The following is a 21071-nucleotide window of genomic DNA, read 5'->3' as shown; positions in this document are numbered from 1 at the left end:
TATTTTCTTGCAGAAATATAGACCCATTTCACCTACTTGTAGGGATCCTTGACGCAATTTTTCAAATCCAAAAGGTCATAAAAAGTCTTGTCCAAAAACAATAATAAATATTGATCACTTACACAGACTAAAACATCTGACAAGTAATGTTTCTAAATGAAAAAAAGACTGTTCAACTACCTGAATGAACGGTAGCAGTCACTTCAGTTCTAGTGTAAACGAGAACAACGGACACAAAAGTTTCTCATTCCCACCACTTGTTCCCTCTGAGACGATTTCTCATAGTAAAAAAACCTGCTCTCCACCATTTTGAATATGTGGTTGCTATGTAGACAACTGATCAGTTGAACAGCCAAGACCAATATGCCAATCAAAAGTTTAAAGGGGCACTGATGCGGAGCGAATAATGTTTCTCGCCAACGGTCTAATTACGAAACCAAACCGCCAATTGGTCAGCGCCCGCTCCTTCGACCGTGACGGACAAAGGAACTGGACTCCTGTCCATATTAGCAGAATTTCTTCACCTAAACAGTCAGGAGGCCGGATGCCCATCATATGCCATTTGTTTTAAAATATGCATGGTATTCCTTGTCTGATCGTAACCAAATATCCCAGCAGTGTAGTTCTTTTCGGATGCTTGGATGGTATAGTTACTGATCCAATTTGATCCTATTTCTGTGTTTTTAACCTCGATATTTAATCATGTTACATGAAAATATGATGTCTACAGGCACGTAGCAAGCCATTTGTTTTCAGTACGGAAGATTGCAAAGCTTTATATTAAGGTAGTTTTGAGTGTTGGTTCAGCTGTGATAGCAAATATCATACGTAAATTTTGGTAGCTATGGTAGCTACAATGGTTTATTATTTATGATACTAAAACACACAGTTGATTTATTTGAATTCGTAAACAAAAAACGATGATTTTGCCTTTGGTAGAGAAATCTGAAAATTTTCTTACGTAGAAAAACCCTTATTTCACCTATTTACCCAAGTACACAGCAAATGCCCGTGTGTATTCCTTATGTAACGAAATTCCGTTGGTATCCTCAAAACAGTCTCGGGCCATAAGTGTTTTCAGGCTGCATGCGACACAGAGATTACACCTTCCTTGCTGTAACTCGCGTTTGATGGTGTAAACCTACACGTGTTATTTGTCATCATTCTCTGGATGGTCAATTAATGAATTTATAACAGGTATAATTAGAAGTAACACCACTTCGGTTACTCAACAAAGGTTCCCATTTGGCATTTCTCCTGTCTGCAGTAAATACTCAACATTATAAATTAAGGTCTGTAATGGCAAATGTATTGTATGTTATGTAACATGTAAGTGATGCATGAGGGTTTATCAGCTGAGTTACAAAAACAAACATCGATCAAAGGATTAACCGATAACACACTGATTGATTAATTACTTTTATCTTCTAGCGGATTTGTCAAAAGGTAGTGTGTGTAGATGACTACACCCTGTCGTAAAGTGTGAGTGCAAAAACAACATTCTCCCTTCAAAGAATTAACCACCCATGCGTTGATTGATTGATTGCTCATTATTGGTTAACTAACTTACTTAAAATAGTGGACATCAAACAATTAGTTGCCAGGTGTGCTATCTTGGGAGACCAATGAGAGGTTTTCACCAACGAAAGACGTGAAACGATGTGTTACTTTTTCGCAAATGAGACAGTTGTAAGACACGCGACACAGAGCAGGATTATTTACCAGCTGCAGATGAATGGAATACGATTTCTTTTACGTGGATATTGATGGATACATTCCTGAACAAGGTAGTAGCCTGACATTGTTGCTATAAAATTAGTCTCTTTTACATTCATTATTTGCATTTTGTTTTAATTTATTTCTTGTAGCATTCAGCAGAATCTGTATGACAGAAAACACACACTAGATCGCGTATGTGTGTGAAATAGGATCCACATTGGCAGTCTATACAATGTATAAATGTTGCTGTTATGTTAGAAATTTACTATGAATATAAGCAGATCGCGTGTTCTTTTATTAATTTTCAAAATCATACTAATTAGGGTTATGAGACAAAATATAGAGACGTACATTGGCTTCGTTATTTTTCCGTCCTAATAGTTTTTTACCATTTCTACCACTGGCAGATGATTAACCTTCAAAGTGTTTCATTTGTTTTCATAATACATTTGTAATGAAGTAAAAATGAGTTCACCTAAGTTGATCTGTCTATAATTAAACTATCAATTGCGCGTACGGACTGCGCAGCAGAGGTCACGAACCAGTCACGAATTCTGGGATATCATCCGGGTACCCACGGGAGAAAAACAATAACAAAAGTTTACACCAGTCCACGGAAACTGCTCCGCATCAGTGGCCCTTTAATTTCGCTAGTGTAAATATAGCCACATAATTCAGGCAACTATTCTTCACTAGATTTTGCAAAATATTCATTGCTGTCATGAGTTCAGTAAGTTATACAACTCGTGAAAACTGGTGAATTCTTACCAAAACTTTACACAAAAACAGCTGTTCACATGCACAATATCTGCACATTTTTTTCAGCAATTTGATGCATGTTTCTTGTCCAATTTATCTGCATAAGGTTCACAGTTGGTTCCCCCCCAAGATAGTGGATGAATTCATCTTCAATGTAACTATATTTATATATGTAAGATAGCAAGTGCTTTAAGCGAATCTAATCTTCAGTCGGGTAGTATTATTTCATGTTCTTTTCATTACTTCTTAAAGGTCACATGCAACGTAAAACACAACTTTGCAGATTCTGGTACCTTTCGGTATACGCTTACTGATACAAATCATCAAAAATGCCAATTCAACCTATAAAGTTGAAAAAAAACGCGATGAAAAAAAAGCCCGCGAAATCGAAGTTCAAATCTTTCACTAAATTCCCCCCAGCGCTGGGGGGAAAACTGGTTTCAACAGCTGTGCTGCGCTGCGTCCATAACGCATGCACAGTGAATAGGTTCGCGGAGCTTGAAACAGTATGCATGCCCAGCGAGTTCGTGAGCAGTAGTCTAATCTTCATTGTGTACACAGACAAGTAAATAATCTACTCGTTACATAAAAAAACTTGTTGATTGTGATAAGCAGTCTCTGTCACAGAGCTCAGTGTCTGGTTTATTCACACCTATATGTCTGCCCGCCTGTCTGCTAAAGACAACATGCAGTACACAGCTTCAATCATTGACCACATGCAATTTGAACTTAACACCTATCAGACTATACGACATAAAGAAAACAAGTTGATTTATGACTTGTGCACCCGAGTCCCGTCTCTGCCACATTGTGTTTTATGGCTGTGGGTGGCAAACAAACTGCATTCACTTTTTTCGGATGACTGGATCTGACGGAAACTGGTGCAAACTCTTGTCAGTTTCAAGTCCTGCTTTGTACGAATGACAGATTCAGCCACGCAGTAGTTTACCATCTCTACTGACATGATTTTTGATTGGATCGAGCGCAAATTCAGAGAACATGTATTTTCCAAACCCAACATCTCTATATACATTCTTCATGGATAACGACTTCTTTTAGTGTGTATGATTTTGTTTGACAACAGTATATGAATCCATACTGAAACGACACATCAAGTACACAAAAAGAAGTTGTTATACATAAAGAATCTTACTTTCTTGTGACTCGCTATGCTTCTAAAATGCCCATCAAACAAATCATCTTTCTGTACACACGGCATATCAGCAAAGGAAACAGCCAATCAGAAACGGTCGTTACACTTGAGTGCACATCCACCCACTATGACTGGGTTCGGTCTCCCGAGGGCTTCGTTTCGGTGGAAGTAAGCCTAAGTACAAAATATTGCACTTTTGAATCGCGATTGTACGCTTATAATTTTGTTTATTTGTTTTTTTAAAAGCAGCAATGTATATTAGATGTCATGAATAAGTGATAAATGTGTTTTAATTATGTTTGATTTTTGGTTGCATGTGACCTTTAAGGAAGCTACATGCATACAGTTAGACTTCATGTTTTGGGAGACCTCTTTTCTTAATACAGTGGATGCTGTCTAAACCGGCACTCACTAGGACTGAAGAAACAGTCAGGTTTAGACAACGTGCCGGATTGTAGAGCTATTGATGAATGTACAAGCCACAGACAGGACTGAGATTTTATGCTGGTGTTGACAACCTGCCGAATTGGACAGATGCCAGTTTTGACAACTTCCACTGTATTTCCTAGTATTTGTCAGATTAGTCACCATCACAGCCAGGACTGTTCATGTCAAATACTGACAGTTACAGGGATCACTACTGACATACATGACATTGACCATGATAACATGATCAACTTAATGGCACAATGTCACATTTCTGACATTTTGGCCTATATTTTATATATTGGGGGCATGTGCACTTAGTATAGCTTCCTACTGATGAAATAAAAGACATCCCTTGCAACTTGCCTTAAAACTTCCAGGTGAAAAGCTTTCAAACTGATAACACTTGCATCATGTATTTTCAGAAAAATGTAATGTGACACTGTGCCTTTAAGGTGATGGTAATGCTTTTGACTTTATAAGTAACTTAATATTTAAACCTGAAGGGATGTTTAATTGGTCTTGACAAAACATGACAAAGATATATCCCAAGATTTCATGATGGAGTTAGCTACCTGACATCAATAGTTTTCATCATGAACAGAAAGGTGAAAAAAAAGAGATTTTCTGTGTATAATACAATGATTACAAAACAAAAACAGGATCGTCTGTGTAGTACACATTGATAACAAAACAATGAAACAGACGTTCGTAAAGTTTTAGTACACATAAATGCCAAGAGCAGCGAATAGTCCTCACCATCACACTATACAATTTGTTGAGAAAAACATACTGGAGTATACATGCATATATGAATAAGTGCAGTGAGTGGCACTCTACAGCTGACCATTGGTCAATATTAATGGACCATAAATACAATGTCCACCTTGTAATTACACCAGTTGTGGTCACAGCAGGTACAGGTTCAGTTATTTGAGTCTACCACAAAAAGTATTCCTGTTTCATCAGTTAATGCTAGATTTCCTCATCAAGCTTGATTTGGGTTGGTACTGTCATTCTGGCTACATGTCTCCAGATAAGAAAATGTGGAAATCTTTCTGCATATTGAGATAGGCTGATACAATCACCCTGTCCACTTAACGAGGAAAATGTGCTCCTGCTTCATCAGTCAATGCCAGAGAGTTCCTTCACATCCTTGATTTGAGCTGGTACTATCATTCTGGTTGCATGTCTCAAGATAAGGATCCGTGGAAACCCTTTTTCCACATATCGAGATGTGCTGATACCTTCACTCTGTCCCTTAATTCCCCATGCGTGTTTGTCACAGCCCATGGCAACTCGGTACTATTTCATGGGTTTACACTGGTACAGGGCTGCCAATACTTTGTGGAATGGATCCTGGCTGCCTTGTCTCCTGATCAGGGAATACAAGGACCGTTTCTCTGCCTGCAGTTTTGAAATTGGCAATTTTTTCTCTATTTATATTCGGGCAAGGTGGTGCCTACACCCTACCAACAATAATTGTCAGAAGCCCTTCTCTCAACATCCAGGAGTATGAGTCAGCCAGTTGGACAGAACAGTATGTCAACTGTAAGAGGGTGTGAGAAAGATCCCACAGACACTTTGAATGTATGTGAAACTATGGGAATAGTTCTGATGGGCAATTTTGGATCTGTAAAGGCACAATTCTGCTCTTGACTTCAACTACTGGGCCACCTTTGGGCTTTACTGCAGTATGATTTATTCAGCCATAGTGGAAGATATCTGCCACAACTCCTGCCAAAAAACCAAAAAGAGTCACATGTAAGCATTGCCCGTAATGAACATGAAACCAGACAATCCAGTGATTGACAATACAAGCACAGAGACCTTTCAGATGGGGACATACACCTGTAGTTAATACACATACAAGCATTTTTTTCTACTGCGAACAATATGATTGAACAAAATCCTACACTCAACAACTAAATTCTTGCTTTCCTAATACTGAATATAAAACAATCTCTGGAGAGCAAAATATACCAATTCAGACCATCCTTGGTGTTTATACAAAGTTTCATGAGCAAAAGATATGCCTAATATGTACACAAATGTTCATGAAGAAAATATCAAACATTTAATAAGTCACAGTCTCAAGGAAATGTTTCAGCAGGAAATAATTATTACATGAATGCTTGTATTATCTGGTGATTGGTATGTATGTGTCAGGGAGACAGTTGTTACTGCTATATGTCAGGGAGACAGTTGTTACTGGTATATATCAGGGAGACAGTTGTTACTGGTATATATCAGGGAGACAGTTGTTACTGGTATATGTCAGGGAAACAGTTGTTACTGGCATATGTCAGGGAGACAGTTGTTACTGGTATATATCAGGGAGACAGTTGTTACTGGTATATGTCAGGGAGACAGTTGTTACTGGTATATATCAGGGAGACAGTTGTTACTGGTATATATCAGGGAGACAGTTGTTACTGGTATATGTCAGGGAAACAGTTGTTACTGGTATATGTCAGGGAGACAGTTGTTACTGGTATATGTCAGGGAGACAGTTGTTACTGGTATATATCAGGGAGACAGTTGTTACTGGTATATGTCAGGGAAACAGTTGTTACTGGTATATGTCAGGGAGACAGTTGTTACTGGTATATGTCAGGGAGACAGTTGTTACTGGTGTATGTATCTGCTCACCAAGTGTTTGTGCCGGTCGTATGTAAAGTACTGGGGAAAGTCACAGTGGATCTGACAGCAGTGGAAGGTGACTCCATCCACACACAAACCAGACAATTCTTGTATCATCTCACGGAAATGTTCGTAAGCAGGACTGACAACATCCAGGTCAGCTACGGTGAACACCAGTCTGTAACAAGATGGAACAGAAATCCACAACTGATATTTTTCTGAAATATACGACTGTTAAGCACACAAGTACAGTCAACGCCCTCTAAACCAGCATTTGTTGGGGTCAGTGAAAAATGCAGGTATACTGGGCATGCTGGTTTAGAGAACTTTTCAACCTGAGAATAATTAATCTTTTATCAGCTGAATTTTCTGAGCAAGAGTTGACTGGTCTTGCCATGTTGATATGTTGATCGATTGACAAATTGTGACAAGACACATTAATTTATAATACAAGTGACACATGTTACCAACCAGTTTACCAAATCCTTATTCATGATTCTGTTATTAAACTACATCAATGAAATAAATGCCGATGGTAATCCACTGTTGTTAATATTAATACACATTCACCCAATGAGCCATTCAGCAGGAGATCCAAGATACCTGCTGCCATTTTAGAGAGTGTTGATTACTGTACAAACAGTTGATCTTTGCTGTGCCGAAATACAGAACAGAATGATGCCAGATGGCAGGGCTTGTAAATGATCATAAATTAAATAGCTTCTGTTGGGACCAAATCATAGTGCCAAAATTGAGAGTATGCCAGATTGGATGGCTGCGGGTTCTGAGAGCTTCCACAGCATAAACACTTTGCCATTGTGCTGTACTTCACCTGAATGAGTTGTCAACAGCTTAAAATGTCAGCATAAACAACAAAAACACTGACAGTCAAACATCTCTGCATAAACAAGTGGAGTAATCTGAGAATATATTTTGAAATAAAGAATGTTACGGTTAAAAATTTGCCCTGACAAAAGGTATAAGAAATCCCCTCGGAACCAGCAAAATATAACACTGACAAGTCTAAAAGTTTCAGTAATATGTATTGAGCAAACAAGAGCAAGATAAAATATATTCACAATGGAGGTTTCATGTTCGATGCAACTGAGTCAAATCTAAAGTAATGGATCACAAATATAATATCAACTCACAAAAGTCTTGGTTTGAGAGTGAGAAACAGTAATACTGAATGTAACGGGGTGAGCGGTCATGTAGGTCAAGCGCTGGCAAAGGCAGGCAGATATTGATTTTGGCCGAATGATGACGAAATAAAGTAAAAGTCTGTGTGTAAGTCTGTGTGTGTCTCATCACAATAACCAGCCTTATATATACACAGTCACTGATTCCTGAATATTCACTTTGAGGCCACATCTCCAACAACTTAGAATTTTCTTGCACTCTCCCTGAGGCATACACAACTAGTCAATGGACGCAACTCTAGAGCACTATGTTAAAGGGCTGCCACTAAAATACTAATAGCACTGAACATTTATGATACGAAATGTGACTCATAATAACTATCACTCAAAACTTCAAACATTGTGACCCAATAGTAATTATCATTTAACCAATACTACAATTTACAGAAAATACACTCTTGTAACAAGACCAACAGCTTAAAGAGTAACTGGTTGAAATGTACTGTTTTTCAGAATGGATTACAGACTGGGATGGGTTATTCTAAATCGGCCAATAATCCCATCTGTGACATAAAAAACAGTCAGGGGCAATAGGGTAGTCAAGTGGTTAAACCCGGGTTCGATTCTCGAGATAGGTACAATGTGTGAAGCCCATTTCTGGTGAAATTGCTTGAATAGTGTCAAAAGCAGTATAAAACCATACTTTCTCACTCATGCAAAACAGTCACTGATATCACTGGCAACAGAACACACAATCAGCTGAGTCACACCCGACCATGAAGCTCTCTTAGCGCTAAAGTCATAAGTTGATGTTACGGTATGGCACTTACGACTATCTCAGAGCTAAGAGAGTTTAAAAAATCTAGGCCCTGGTCCTCTGTACTATTTCATTCCCCAAGTATAGGTCATAATCAGGATAAAGGATTCATACAAAAGCTGGTATCTGTGGAAACAAAAACATACCTCTTCTCTAGAGTCATATATAGAGTCTTTGCTGGTGGTCTGGACATGACTTGTGTAGCCATTGAGAAGAAAGCATCAGTTAAGTCTGGATCATATATTACTGAAGAAGAAAAACGCTGCCTAATAAGAGAAACTATATAATTCTGTGCATACACTAACAAGATTTACAAATTCTCTGAAGGATTCTTTCACTTGTAAATCACCAAACGTCAGTTTGTTAATAATTCTGAAAAAGAGTCATCAGAAGATGACATATCCCTCTGGCCCCCACATATTTGAAAAGCCAAATCATACAACAGATACTTATTGTGTTTTTAGACCAAGTCTTAATTGTTTCAATGGAATTCATGAAAAATGTAAATGACATATACCCACAATCAGAAAAAGTCACCATTTCAAGATCTGTCTCGTATATCTGCCAAGATCTTTTGAAAGATATGATATACCTGTAAATAGCAAAAGGCACCACTTTGGGGTCTGCCACACATATCTACCAAGTAACAATGACAGATATTAAGAAGTTTTTGAGTTTTGCTCCGGAAACAAACCACACCTCTCACTTTTGAGACTAAGTAAGAAACGTTTCCATGGATACCGAGAAAATAATAAATCACTGTTGAAGATCCTGCACATAGCATAAGGCACCACTTCAGGTTTTCACTGATATATCTACCAAGTTTTGCAGAAAAATATTGAACAGTTTTTTAGTTCTGCTACGGAAACAAAACACACCTCTCACTTTTGAGACATTTCCATGGAAACCAAGGAAATAATAAATAACAAAAACCTGCAAATACCAAAAGGCACCACTATAGGTTCACATTGATATATCTAACAGGTTTTGCAGAAAAACATTGAATGGTTTTTGAGTTCTGCTAGGGAAACGAAGCCCATCCCTCCATTTTGAGACTATGTCCAAAACGTTTCCATGGAAAACGAGAAAATTATAAATCACAAAAACCTGCACATAGCAAAAGGCACCACTTCAGCTTCTGACTGATATATCTACCAAGTTTTGCACAAAAATATTGAACGGTTTTTGAGTTCTGCTCCGGAAACGAAGCCCACCCCACCATTTGAATTAACACCAAAATGTTTCATGGAAAAACAAAAATAATATAAATGCCAAAAATCTGTAAATAGCAAAAGGCACAACCATAGGCTGAGATTACTATATCTATCAAGTTTGGTCTAAAAATATTGAACGGTTTCTGAATTATGCTCCGGAAACAAAATGATTACAGATGGATGGATGGGCGGACGGGGGACGGACGGACAGACGGATGGACAGACAAGGTATAATAATACCTGGGTAAAGATTACTAGCTAGATTTTCAGCATAATTGTTGAGACTTCACACACAAAGGAGGGCTCTAAAGCATCATACTACCACTTGCCATCCATTAAAACAAGGAGTCTATGCTAAACTGACCTTCAGCGGCGAGAATGAGGCTGACATTGTTCAGCAACCTGTGGTCATCTTCTGTCATCTTGAACCTACAACCTCTCATATCTGTTGGACAAAAAAATAAAATGTGGGCTATGTAAAATTTCCTGTTGAGTGTCAGCCATCTTTCAAAATAAAATTCAGTAAGTGGTTTCAGGACATGACGAAAACTATTTGTAATCTGATATAAAATTAGAGCATGTCCTAAGCTTTCAGTATCAAAAGTCTGGTTTCATGTTCAAAGTCTTAATCACTTCCACTTCTAAGGTAATGTTTCATACAGTCTGGATCAATGGTATCTAATCCTACAATGCACATAAACTATAACTTCAACCAGGGATACTCTATAACAGGGATTGGTCACTCGCTTGCTTTCCTTACCATTTGTACTAATTAACGTGTGCCTCGTCATGCTCCACTGCACACGTCGACTTGGTTTGTTCTCAGCGCAAATCGGCTGCGCTTAGCAGTATTTCAACCAGTTTATTGTCGGAAACTATCGGCATCTCCCGGAGTAATACTCGGTAAATTGGAGTAGGCTCCCCTGAATGTTGTCACAACAAGCTGGTTACACTTCCTGTCGCCGAATGATGCATGTGTGGATTAATGAGAGGACTTGAGAATGTGTTTACACATTGCCTTGTTCAAAGACTCTCTGTTTATGTGACAATTTTGATACAGCGTTCGAAACGATCGCCAGCCCAGAGGCCCAGCGTCGGTTGTTAATGTATCAGGCCAACAGTTTCAGTTATCTGCAGGCCCTTGTGGTCTTCTGTCAATTAGATCTCATTTCTTTTCAACTAGCATCTTGCCCATAATTTGTATTAATGTTCAGGAATTATCCCTGATCCTTCATGTTAGGATAACTTCCAGTTTCACTTCATAGTATTATATATTCAGTGCCGCATAGGAATGTCAGCAGTCTATAACTAATGTAAACTTCTCTGTGCTCCATACACTTCACTAATGGATTTTGTAGGGACTGTGAAACTCTCTACAATGAAGACTATTTTGTTTTTATTGGTTTGATTTCAACAAAATGGCTATGCAGACTTTAAAGACTGCAAGTGGCAGCAAGCCCTGATGGCCAAATGGCAAACTAAAGAACAGCAAACACTGTTATTATATGTATTTGAAATGATCTGTTACACAATTAAAATGTCTCATTATGTTTCAGTGGTTTTCTGTTTGTGTGGAATGCTTAGGCTGCATAAAAATATGTTTCTCAGGCACATTCTTTTCAAAAGTGACGAGTAAGACTTTGATTTTTAATTTTTGATAGCAAAAATGTGACAAGGGAGGAACACATTTTTATTTCTTTTTCCTTCAGGAATACAGTTTGGAAAGTTAAGCACATGTTAATGAGTTGTAGATTCAGTCAGTCTCATTCTTACAGACACTCAGTCTATAATGGACAAATGGACGGTCGTGGCAAGAGGGCAGTTAATGAAGATGACCAGATGTCTTCCTGCATGTGCGCAATTGCATGGATACTGACAGAATGTCAACTGACACAGTCACTCCCACCTAAAAAAACAGAAAGTTTAAAACCATCACAAAGCGTTAAAACGTCCTTTGCAGTTTTGTCAAATATCAACAATAGTTTCAGATCTAAAACATTCAAGCATCAAAGGCATCCATGGCAGATTAGAGCAGATCAGATATGTCATACCTCACACTTTCACCAGATAGAATATTCCCCTCAATACTTAGAGGTGTATTTGAAAGAAATGAATTTTAGGACGACTAAACACATTCAAACATTGGCTTGTAGTAATGAGTGATCAGATCAGATCAACGATATGTCATATTTTTCACACACATGAAATACTTGTGAATGTATACACCCTTCCAATTATTTTTTTAATTCATAAAATCATCACTATTACTTCCAAACACCTCTCACCAGATGGAACGTTTCCCTAACAGAAATTAAAGGTGTGTGTGAAAGAAGTTTTTTGAGCAATAACTAGAAACACTCAAAAAATGCTGTGTAGTATTTCAATGGCGGATCAGAACAGATCAGCGAGATGACACGTTTTTCACACACCTCAAATACATCCTAACAATATGTTTAGATTATCAAATTATAAATATTACCTGCAAACACCTTTCGGGTCATAGTATATTCCCCTCATAGATATTTAAGGTGCATGTGAAAGAGGTTTTGGAGCAATAACTAGAAACACTCAAAGTTATACTATTTCAATGGCGGATCAGAACAGAACCGCGAGATGGCACATTTTTCAACACCTCAAAAACACCCTACCGATTTTTTTAAATGATAAAATTAGCACTATTACCTCCAAACACCTTTCACTAGATGGTATGTTCCCCTAATGGAAATTAAAGGTGTATGTGAATGAAGTTTTTGAAGCTGAAACAAAAGCACTCAAACAACGCCGTGGAATATTTCAATGGCGGATCGGATCAGATCGGTGAGATGGCACATGTTTCACACACCTCAAGTACATCCTAACAATTTATTTTAGATTATGAAACTATCACTATTACCTGCAAACACCTTTCGCCTGATGGTAAATTCCCCTCATAAAAATTAAAGGTGTATGTGAAAGACGGTGTTGAGCAAAATCTAGACACACTTCAAACAACGGCGTGTAGTATTTCAATGGCGCATCAGATCAGATCGGCGATCTGCCACATTTTTCACACACCCCAATTAAACCCCAACATGTTTTTAAGTCACAAAACTATCACTATTGCTTGCAGACACCTCTCAACTAAAGGTATATTTCCCTGCTAAAACATAAAGGAATGTGTGAAAGAAGCTTTTATTGACGAAACTCAGTCTATCTTCGCTGTGTACCGATAATTGAAGCCAGAGAGTTACAAGATGCCGACTTGAAACTTTACTACAAACATATTTTCTTATACTGACACTAATTACAAATATGTGACTAGAACTGAAGTAACAGAACAGGTGACTTACCTTCTACGTGTAGGTTCCGAGTTGTCACAACACTCAGCGAATGTAATCAGCTGTTGAAAATGAACCGAGCTCAATCTTAAATACTAAGCTGCCGCCATATTGTCTCCACTGGTCACGTGACAAAGCGAGACATACGTTCAGCGGTTTTTCGAGGAGATTCACCTCCCCTCTCTATATAGGCTCCCTGCTTCAACCAACAAAATCAGAATTACCTTCAGATTGATATTTTGATAGTGTCTTACCTGAACAGCTGAGTTTGGGTCCACTGAACTTGAGCCAGTGAAGTTCTTTAACTCGGAAAGTGCTGTCTTCACCCAGTAGTGGTTTGTTCAAAGTAATGTTTCTTTCCGATGCACTTAGAACTGTTTCTCCCACATCTATGAAAATACCATGAAATGTTAAAAGACTATATATATAATTAAAACTACTGAAGCGCAATGATTTAAAAACTCCTTATCATGATGAAGGAACCATTTTATGATGTTTCTGTCTCTTCTGAGGGACAAAGTCAATAGTGAGAGTTAAATTTGGACCATAGCTAGGGACAAATTCTTTGTTTTTGCAACATTATCCTGAGCTCTTAAGTTTTCTGATGTTCACGATGCCTTGAACAGTTGTGAAGTTTGTCATTACCATTTGAATGACTGGATTTGCTCCTCTGAATAGCTTTATAGATCATTCACTGCAAAGCCATTAGGGCCTGCTGTTACCTGCAGGCCTTAAAATCTACAGGCCCTGAATGAAATCTGCGGGCCCATTTGGTTAAAGTCAAACCAATAAAAACAAAACGGTCAACATTGTTTCACAGTGTTTCAAAAAAATCAAGTGCAACCTATATTTTTATTTGTTAGACTGGTGTTAACATTCCTTCAACAGAGCATTGAAGTATCAGGCAGTGTAACTGTAAGTCATCGGAACATGATGGATCATGGATGTTTCCCGAACGTTACTAAAAAAAACTTAGGGAAACATTCCAGTTGAAAAATAATTGACAGCTGATTTACTGAAGGCCATAAGGGCCTGCATATGTTTGAAACTGACAGCCTGATACAATAATAACTGGCACTGAGCCTCTGGGCCAGTGATTATTTCGAGCGTTGCTGCTATTCACACGATGGGGAACATATTTGAAGAACTGTATATCCCTTACCCTTTCTTCAACAGGGAAAGCATTGGGGGATTTGTTAATTTATATCACACAACAACTCTACTGCAAAGCAGGCATATTCATTTACAGGAGTATACTTATTTGTGAACCACTGATGATGTACCGTAACTTCAATGAAATACTAGATACAGCAGTACTAGAACATGACATACCTGTGACTAGAACACACTCTGCAAACAGTCCTGCGACTATGCTTGTGAGACCAACACCGGCCCCCAAATCTAAGACCTTGGAGCCCTTGAACTCTTTGTGAAGGTGAAGGACAAAGTCACAAAGGAGGAGACAACCCTGCCAAACCTGAATAAATGGAATATTTAGTTATGGCATTGAGCTATATCTCAGTAAATCTATAGAGCATCAAGCATAACATCTGCCCCAAAATACCAGAGGAACATCATGATTGTCTTAGGCTCTGAAAATAAACCTGACAACATTAGTGCCTGTCTAATCCGGCATACTGTCAAAACCAGCATACAATTTTGGTTCTGCCATTTTACAATGATTTTATGATTTTAATGACATTGTCTAATGTGGAAAATGTCTATTCTGTATTCTGTCATGACTTTCCAGTTCCAACAAGCAATATTAACTGTAATTAACACTGACTGCATGGGAGTAAGCAGTCCAGTGAAGGACCCATAATCCAATACACTACTTAATACTCTTGGCAGGCTAGATAATTAGGAATAAGTGATAGAGCAGTGAATCAAACGCTTTGAGCCATCATGGGTATGAGAAGTTCAATCAAGCTTCTTTCGTCTAATTCACTACTCTTCACACACTAGATAATCGGGAATAATCATTGCGCAGTGAATCAAACCTTCATAGAATTACCACAGTTAGGCAAATAAACACTGGGGTGATTGCATAATAACTGTTTTCAAGTGAAAGACATGTCAGTGGCAGCCATGTTGAGAAATGATCGTCACTGTCTAAACTGGCACCCTGTCTGAACAGACATTTTACTTCGGTCCCTGGGGTGCCGGTTTAGACAGGTTTCACTGTAATTCTAATCAAAACAAATAATTTCATTTAAATTGAATGGGAACCCCTATGAGATGGGAGATTCAAAACCTTTTCTGTTTTGTTTAGGTTTTAGCACTGCATAATGGACTGGTGTCCTCCCACCTTGCCAAAATTGAATTACCCCTATTCACGCCTTGTCCAAAGCCAAAACTGTCTGTTGTTACATAATAAGCAAGGCATAAGGTAAACTAATGCAGTTCAGGGACTGTGAGCTAATTAACATACTAATCAAACATCTACCCAACAGACTCCACCTACTTGTAGTCCAACATCATCAAGCTGTGTCTCCATCATGTGTTCTGAAAGAGAGGAAACACACACTTAGTTTAACAGGAATCACAAAACTGAATATTTTAAAACAATCTGCCTCAAGCCATTCAAACAATCTTAAACAAAATTTAATATTTAATTAATCAGAACATATTCGGCTTAAATCAAACAGTTTTCTGAATGCTTCCTCCAAATATTTAATGATCTCAAGTTTACATAAATATATAATATTAATATGTCATAAAAATATATCATAAACTCGCTAACTTTGACGATCAAATATTGTTTCTGAATCTGCCATGATAAATATCATCTTATCTCAAATCTATGTCCCACACAGCAACTTTGGCAATGTGAATGCATGTATTGCAGTGTCCCCCACATACAGCCAAGTGAAACACTTAGTTATCGGGGTAGCCTAGTGGTCAAAGCATTCACTGGTCATGCTGAAGACCTAGCTTTGATAGACGGCTACAATGTGTGAAGCACATTTTTGGTGTCCCCTGCCATGATATTTCTGAAATATTGCTGAAAGTGGCATCAGACACAATTCACGCATTCACTTTTAGTTATTCTCCTTGGCCATATGTACCGCTATCAGTTATGCCATTCAGAGAATCAAAGTCAACTTTAGTCTCATCATTTGTTACACCACTGAGCAGAGGAGTGTAACAAATAATTCTGAGACTAAGTTTACTTAAACTGGCAGTTCACAACAATTGCAGCGGGATCTAGCATCAAGACCTTGAAGGTAAAACCAAACAGTTAAAAGGAAACTTTTTTGTGTCAAGTTAAGAAAAGACAATTGTAACATTAGTTTTATATCTTCCATTTACACAAATCACATGGTGACAAATCTGCAAGGGGAAATGGCAACCAGCCCTTCTAGGTAAAACCTAAGGGTGAAAAATTCAGGCTATGAGAAAGAAAATTTCAATATATAATTTTGTTTGTGATTTTCTATCTAATTTAGAAATCATAAATAAACAATTACGCTCCTTTTGTAAGGGGAAATTTCATATAGTTTCTTACAGACCATGACCATTACTGGGACAAGTGGTTAAAAGCAAATCTATTATTATTAAGTATTACAATAAAGATTGTTGGTTCTCTCATTCAAGCATTAAAGTATCATCAGTCTATGAGAAGCTAAAACATACATTCCATTCTTGACATTGTTTCCATGCAAAGGGAAGCATCGACTGGTGTACAAAATGGTATTTTTCAGGTTAAAAATGTTAAAGACATAACAAAATACCACAAAGAAAGATATGATAAGAGAAGATAACAACATATTTTATTTGGGTGTCACACGATACACACATGGTACACACACAGAGACAGAGAGAGAGAGAGACAGAGACAGACAGAGAAAGAGAGAGACAGAGAGAGAGAGACAGAGAGAGAGACAGAGAATTTAAAATATACACCACCTGGCCATTTGGCCATGAGGCATCTAGGAAAATCTTAGTAGTGGATAATAGTATGAAGACCCAATGAGTTATATGAAGGCAGGTGGTGAAAGGTAACTTATGTTTCATTTGGAAATTACTAAGAAAGAGTAATCCGTACTATAACGTATGTTACTGAGTGCATAACACTATAAAATGTATGTACGAATGAAGAAATTAGAAAATTTGAAATTAGATAGGAGGACTGAACTACTATATTTAACAAGAACCCTTTATGTTACAGTTTAAAAAAAGAATACAATGAGCATAATGGAAAATCAAAAATAAGACAAATATTCCACAAATACTCATGGACACAAAGCTAACACTGTGTCATTTACCGATTGTGATGACCTGTTTGTTTTCTGTAACTGGTTTCCGGGTAACTAACACATCGCCATCATCGTCAAATAAAAGTTCTCCATCATCTGAAGCTCAGAGGTATGGCATAATATGTAAAATGCAAGAATCTTTATCTGCACAAATAGTTAATATTCCAGTGTACGATCACATTTTGCTTCCACACAGGATCCCAAAAATGAGTGGCCTGTACATTTTTGACTTAACAAGAATGTTGACCAAAATATAGACTATGAAATCATTTATTTGCAAATGCAGAGTATTTGCCTTATAGAGAAATATTAGGATACTGCTTTGTTTCTGAATTCTTTTGTTCTTTTGTAAATACAAAACATGCTTTGATTGATTGGTTTTGTTGTTTCCTCAGTCCTGTTTATACCAAACTTTTACAAAATCTTAGCTTGACTGAGATTATCATTTAAGTGTTATCTGAGAAAAAAAACAGAATCTGATTAACTTTTTTACATTAATCTTTCACCAGAGACCATATAATATATCTATTATATGGTCTCTGCTTTCACCAAACGCATTAAATTGTCCTTGCATTTACAACATACATTTTCTTAACTGTTTTGAGCTGAACAGGACAACTCATGAGAACCCTCTTAGCTACATAACTGCCCCATCGAAAATTCAAACCACACCACTGTACAAGAACAGCACAGAATTATAAGATTTTACTTCTGACTATATATACCATAAATAGTTATGGATCCTCCAATACTTCATCCCTTAAAGGGGCACTGATGCGGAGCGAATAATGCTTCTCGCCAACGGTCTAATTACGAAAGCAGACCGCAAATTGGTCAGCGCCCACTCCTTCGACCGTGACAGACAAAGGAACTGGGCTCCTGTCCATATTAGCAGAATTTCTTCACCTAAGCAGTCAGGAGGCCGGATGCCCATCACATGCCATTTGTTTAAAAATATCCATGGTATTCCTTGTCTGATCGTAACCATATATCCCAGCAGTGTAGTTCTTTTCGGATGCTTGGATGGTATACTTACTGATCCAATTTGATCCTATTTCTGTGTTTTTAACCTCGATATTTAATCATGTTACATCAAAATATGATGTCTACAGGCACGTAGCAAGCCATTTGTTTCAGTACGGAAGATTGCAAAGCTTTATATTTAGGTAGTTTTGAGTGTTGGTTGAGCTGTGATAGCAAATATCATACGTAAATTTTGGTAGCTATGGTAGCTACAATGGTTTATTATTTATGATAATAATAACACACAGTTGATGTATTTGAATTCGTAAACCAAAAAACGATGACTTTGCCTTTGGTAGAGAAATCTGAAAATTGTCTTACGTAAAAAAAACCCCTTATTTCACCTATTTACCCAAGTACACAGCAAATGCCTGTGTGTATTCCTTATGTAACGAAATTCCGTTGGTATCCTCAAAACAGTTTCGGCCCATAAGTGTTTTCAGGCTGCATGCGACACAGAGATTACATCTTCCTTGCTGTAACTCGCGTTTGATGGTGTAAACCTACACGTGTTATTTGTCATCATTCTCTGGATGGTCAATTCATGAATTTATAACAGGTATAATTAGTAGCAACACCACTTCGGTTACTCAACAAAGGTTCCCATTTGGCATTTCTCCTGTCTGGAGTAAATACTCAACATTATAAAGGAGTAAATACTCAACATTATAAATTAAGGTCTGTAAAGGCAAATGTATTGTATGTTATGTAATATATGCATGTAAGTGATGCAAGAGGGTTTATCAGCTGAGTTACAAAAACAAACATCGATCAAAGGATTAACCGATAACACACTGATTGATTAATTACTTTTATCTTCTAGCGGATTTGTCAAAAGGCAGTGTGTGTAGATGACTACACCCTGTCGTAAAGTGTGAGTGCAAAAACAACATCCTCCTTTCAAAGAATTAACCACCCTTGCGTTGATTGATTGATTGCTCAATATTGGTTAACTAAATTACTTAGAATAGTGGACATCATACAATTAGTTGCCAGGTGTACTATCTTGGGAGACCAATGAGAGGTTTATCTGGTTTTCACCAATGAAAGACGTGAAACGATGTGTTACTTTTTCCCAAATGAGACAGTTGTAAGACACGCGAAACAGAGCAGGATTATTTACCAGCAGCAGATGAATGGAATACTATTTCTTTTACGTGGATATTGATGGATACATTCCTGAACAAGGTAGTAGCCTGACATTATTGCTATAAAATTAGTCTGTTTTACATTCATTGTTTGCATTTTGTTTTAATTTATTTGTTGTAGCATTCAGCAGAATCTGTATGACAGAAAACACACACTAGATCGCGTATGTGTGTGAAATAGGATCCACATTGGCAATCTATACAATGTATAAATGTTGCTGTTATGTTAGAAATTTACTATGAGTATGAGCAAATCATGTGTTCTTTTATTAATTTTCAGAATCATACAAATATGACAGTAAACTAATTAGGGTTATGAGACAAAATATAGAGACGTACATTGGCTTCGTTATTTTCCCGTCCTAATAGTTTTTTTACCATTTCTACCACTGGCAGATGATTAACCTTCAAAGTGTTTCATTTGTTTTCATAATACATTTGTAATAAAGAACAAATGACTTCACCTCAGTTGATCTGTCTATAATTAAACTATCAATTGCGCTTACGGACTGCGCAGCAGAGGTCACGAACCAGTCACGAATTCTGGGATATCATCCGGGTACTCACGGGAGAAAAACAATAACAAAAGTTTACACCAGTCCACGGAAACTGCTCCGCATCAGTGCCCCTTTAACTACAGTCAATCTGTCATGCCAAAACATAGTCATGATAGTAACATCACATTTAGGAATCAGATGATCCACTATCTGTAATGTTAAAGTCTTGGCTCTTGTCACTTGAATGAAATCCTTTTATTTAATTGAAAATATTAAGTTTAAAATTTCTCTTTTGGGGGTCACAATTCCAATATTCATTACTAGTATATATGTCAATGAACAGCTTGTTCAGTTTTACATACCATTAGGATCTGACGTGTCGGAGACAGTGTCTGCTGACAACTCTCTGCAGACATCTGAGGGGAGGCCAAAGTAAAATCTGGTCACTGAAATTAAGTTAAAATATTATTATTGTAAAAAGATATTAACTTTTTAAAATGCCTAACTTGAAATTCCTTTCGAACATAGTTAAGCAATCGTGAGATACTTGTGTAAGTTTACAAAAAACGTTCCCACCAAAAACAAGAAAGATAAAATTACCTCTGTTCACGCTCCCGTCGGTGTCGGGGAGGGTTTCGTGTGGTGTGAACACGTGAACATCAGACAAAACCTTGTCTGAAACATTCCCGTCCATTCGTCTACATGGAGAAGTAATCGAGAGTGACCTCCCTTGCAAAAGCTCGCTGATCTCCAGTGTCAATAAAATAAAGCATGATATATATAAGACTGGCCATGCTCTTTTACAGTAGTGTGGTTAGAGTGTTGCAGTAATCTCCATAGAGACATTGAAACTCTGGTTCAAATTTGCACGGGAAACACATATGCGTTTTGAAAATGTTGCTGACGACAAGATTGTTTGGTCCGATTTGACCACGGACGGGATTAGACCACGTGACT

The 21071-nt window shown here is 37.6% G+C and overlaps 1 protein-coding gene and 1 long non-coding RNA gene across 3 annotated transcripts; both read right to left on the bottom strand.

The window, feature by feature from the left end:
- Positions 1 to 4761: 4761 nt before the first annotated feature.
- Positions 4762 to 21067, bottom strand: LOC137285303 (methyltransferase-like protein 22). Of its 2 annotated transcripts, XM_067817636.1 has the most exons (10): positions 20715 to 21045; positions 20477 to 20560; positions 17456 to 17542; positions 15652 to 15692; positions 14520 to 14664; positions 13442 to 13576; positions 10235 to 10315; positions 8803 to 8902; positions 6710 to 6878; positions 4762 to 5794 (listed from the first exon to the last, which is right to left on the bottom strand). In XM_067817636.1, exons 1-10 carry the CDS (start codon positions 20806 to 20808, stop codon positions 5759 to 5761), a joined length of 972 nt encoding a protein of 323 aa, XP_067673737.1. In that variant the 5' UTR covers positions 20809 to 21045; the 3' UTR covers positions 4762 to 5758. The 2 variants fall into 2 exon arrangements, with proteins under 2 accessions (XP_067673737.1, XP_067673738.1); XM_067817637.1 differs by lacking the exon at positions 17456 to 17542 and having other exon boundaries at positions 20715 to 21067.
- LOC137285305 (uncharacterized) lies at positions 11511 to 13349 on the bottom strand. Its single transcript, XR_010956963.1, has 3 exons — positions 13200 to 13349; positions 12553 to 12626; positions 11511 to 11776 (listed from the first exon to the last, which is right to left on the bottom strand). It is a non-coding gene; the product is annotated as an uncharacterized lncRNA (long non-coding RNA).
- Positions 21068 to 21071: the final 4 nt, after the last annotated feature.

The sequence above is a fragment of the Haliotis asinina genome, chromosome 5, assembly GCF_037392515.1.
Source record: "Haliotis asinina isolate JCU_RB_2024 chromosome 5, JCU_Hal_asi_v2, whole genome shotgun sequence".
Taxonomy (NCBI): Eukaryota; Metazoa; Mollusca; class Gastropoda; order Lepetellida; family Haliotidae; genus Haliotis; species Haliotis asinina.
The sequence above is the reverse complement of the archived record's forward strand: the minus strand, read 5'-3'. Positions and strand labels throughout refer to the sequence as shown.

Excerpts from the sequence above, each read along its gene's own strand:
- LOC137285303 (XM_067817636.1), bottom strand. The coding sequence starts at position 20,808 with ATGGACGGGAATGTTTCAGACAAGGTTTTGTCTGATGTTCACGTGTTC. Across the intron at positions 13,577-14,519 it reads AGAGTGTGTTCTAGTCACAG|ATGTGGGAGAAACAGTTCTA; the intron begins GTATGTCATGTT and ends GTATTTTCATAG. Across the intron at positions 10,316-13,441 it reads ACCCAAACTCAGCTGTTCAG|ATATGAGAGGTTGTAGGTTC; the intron begins GTAAGACACTAT and ends TTTGTCCAACAG.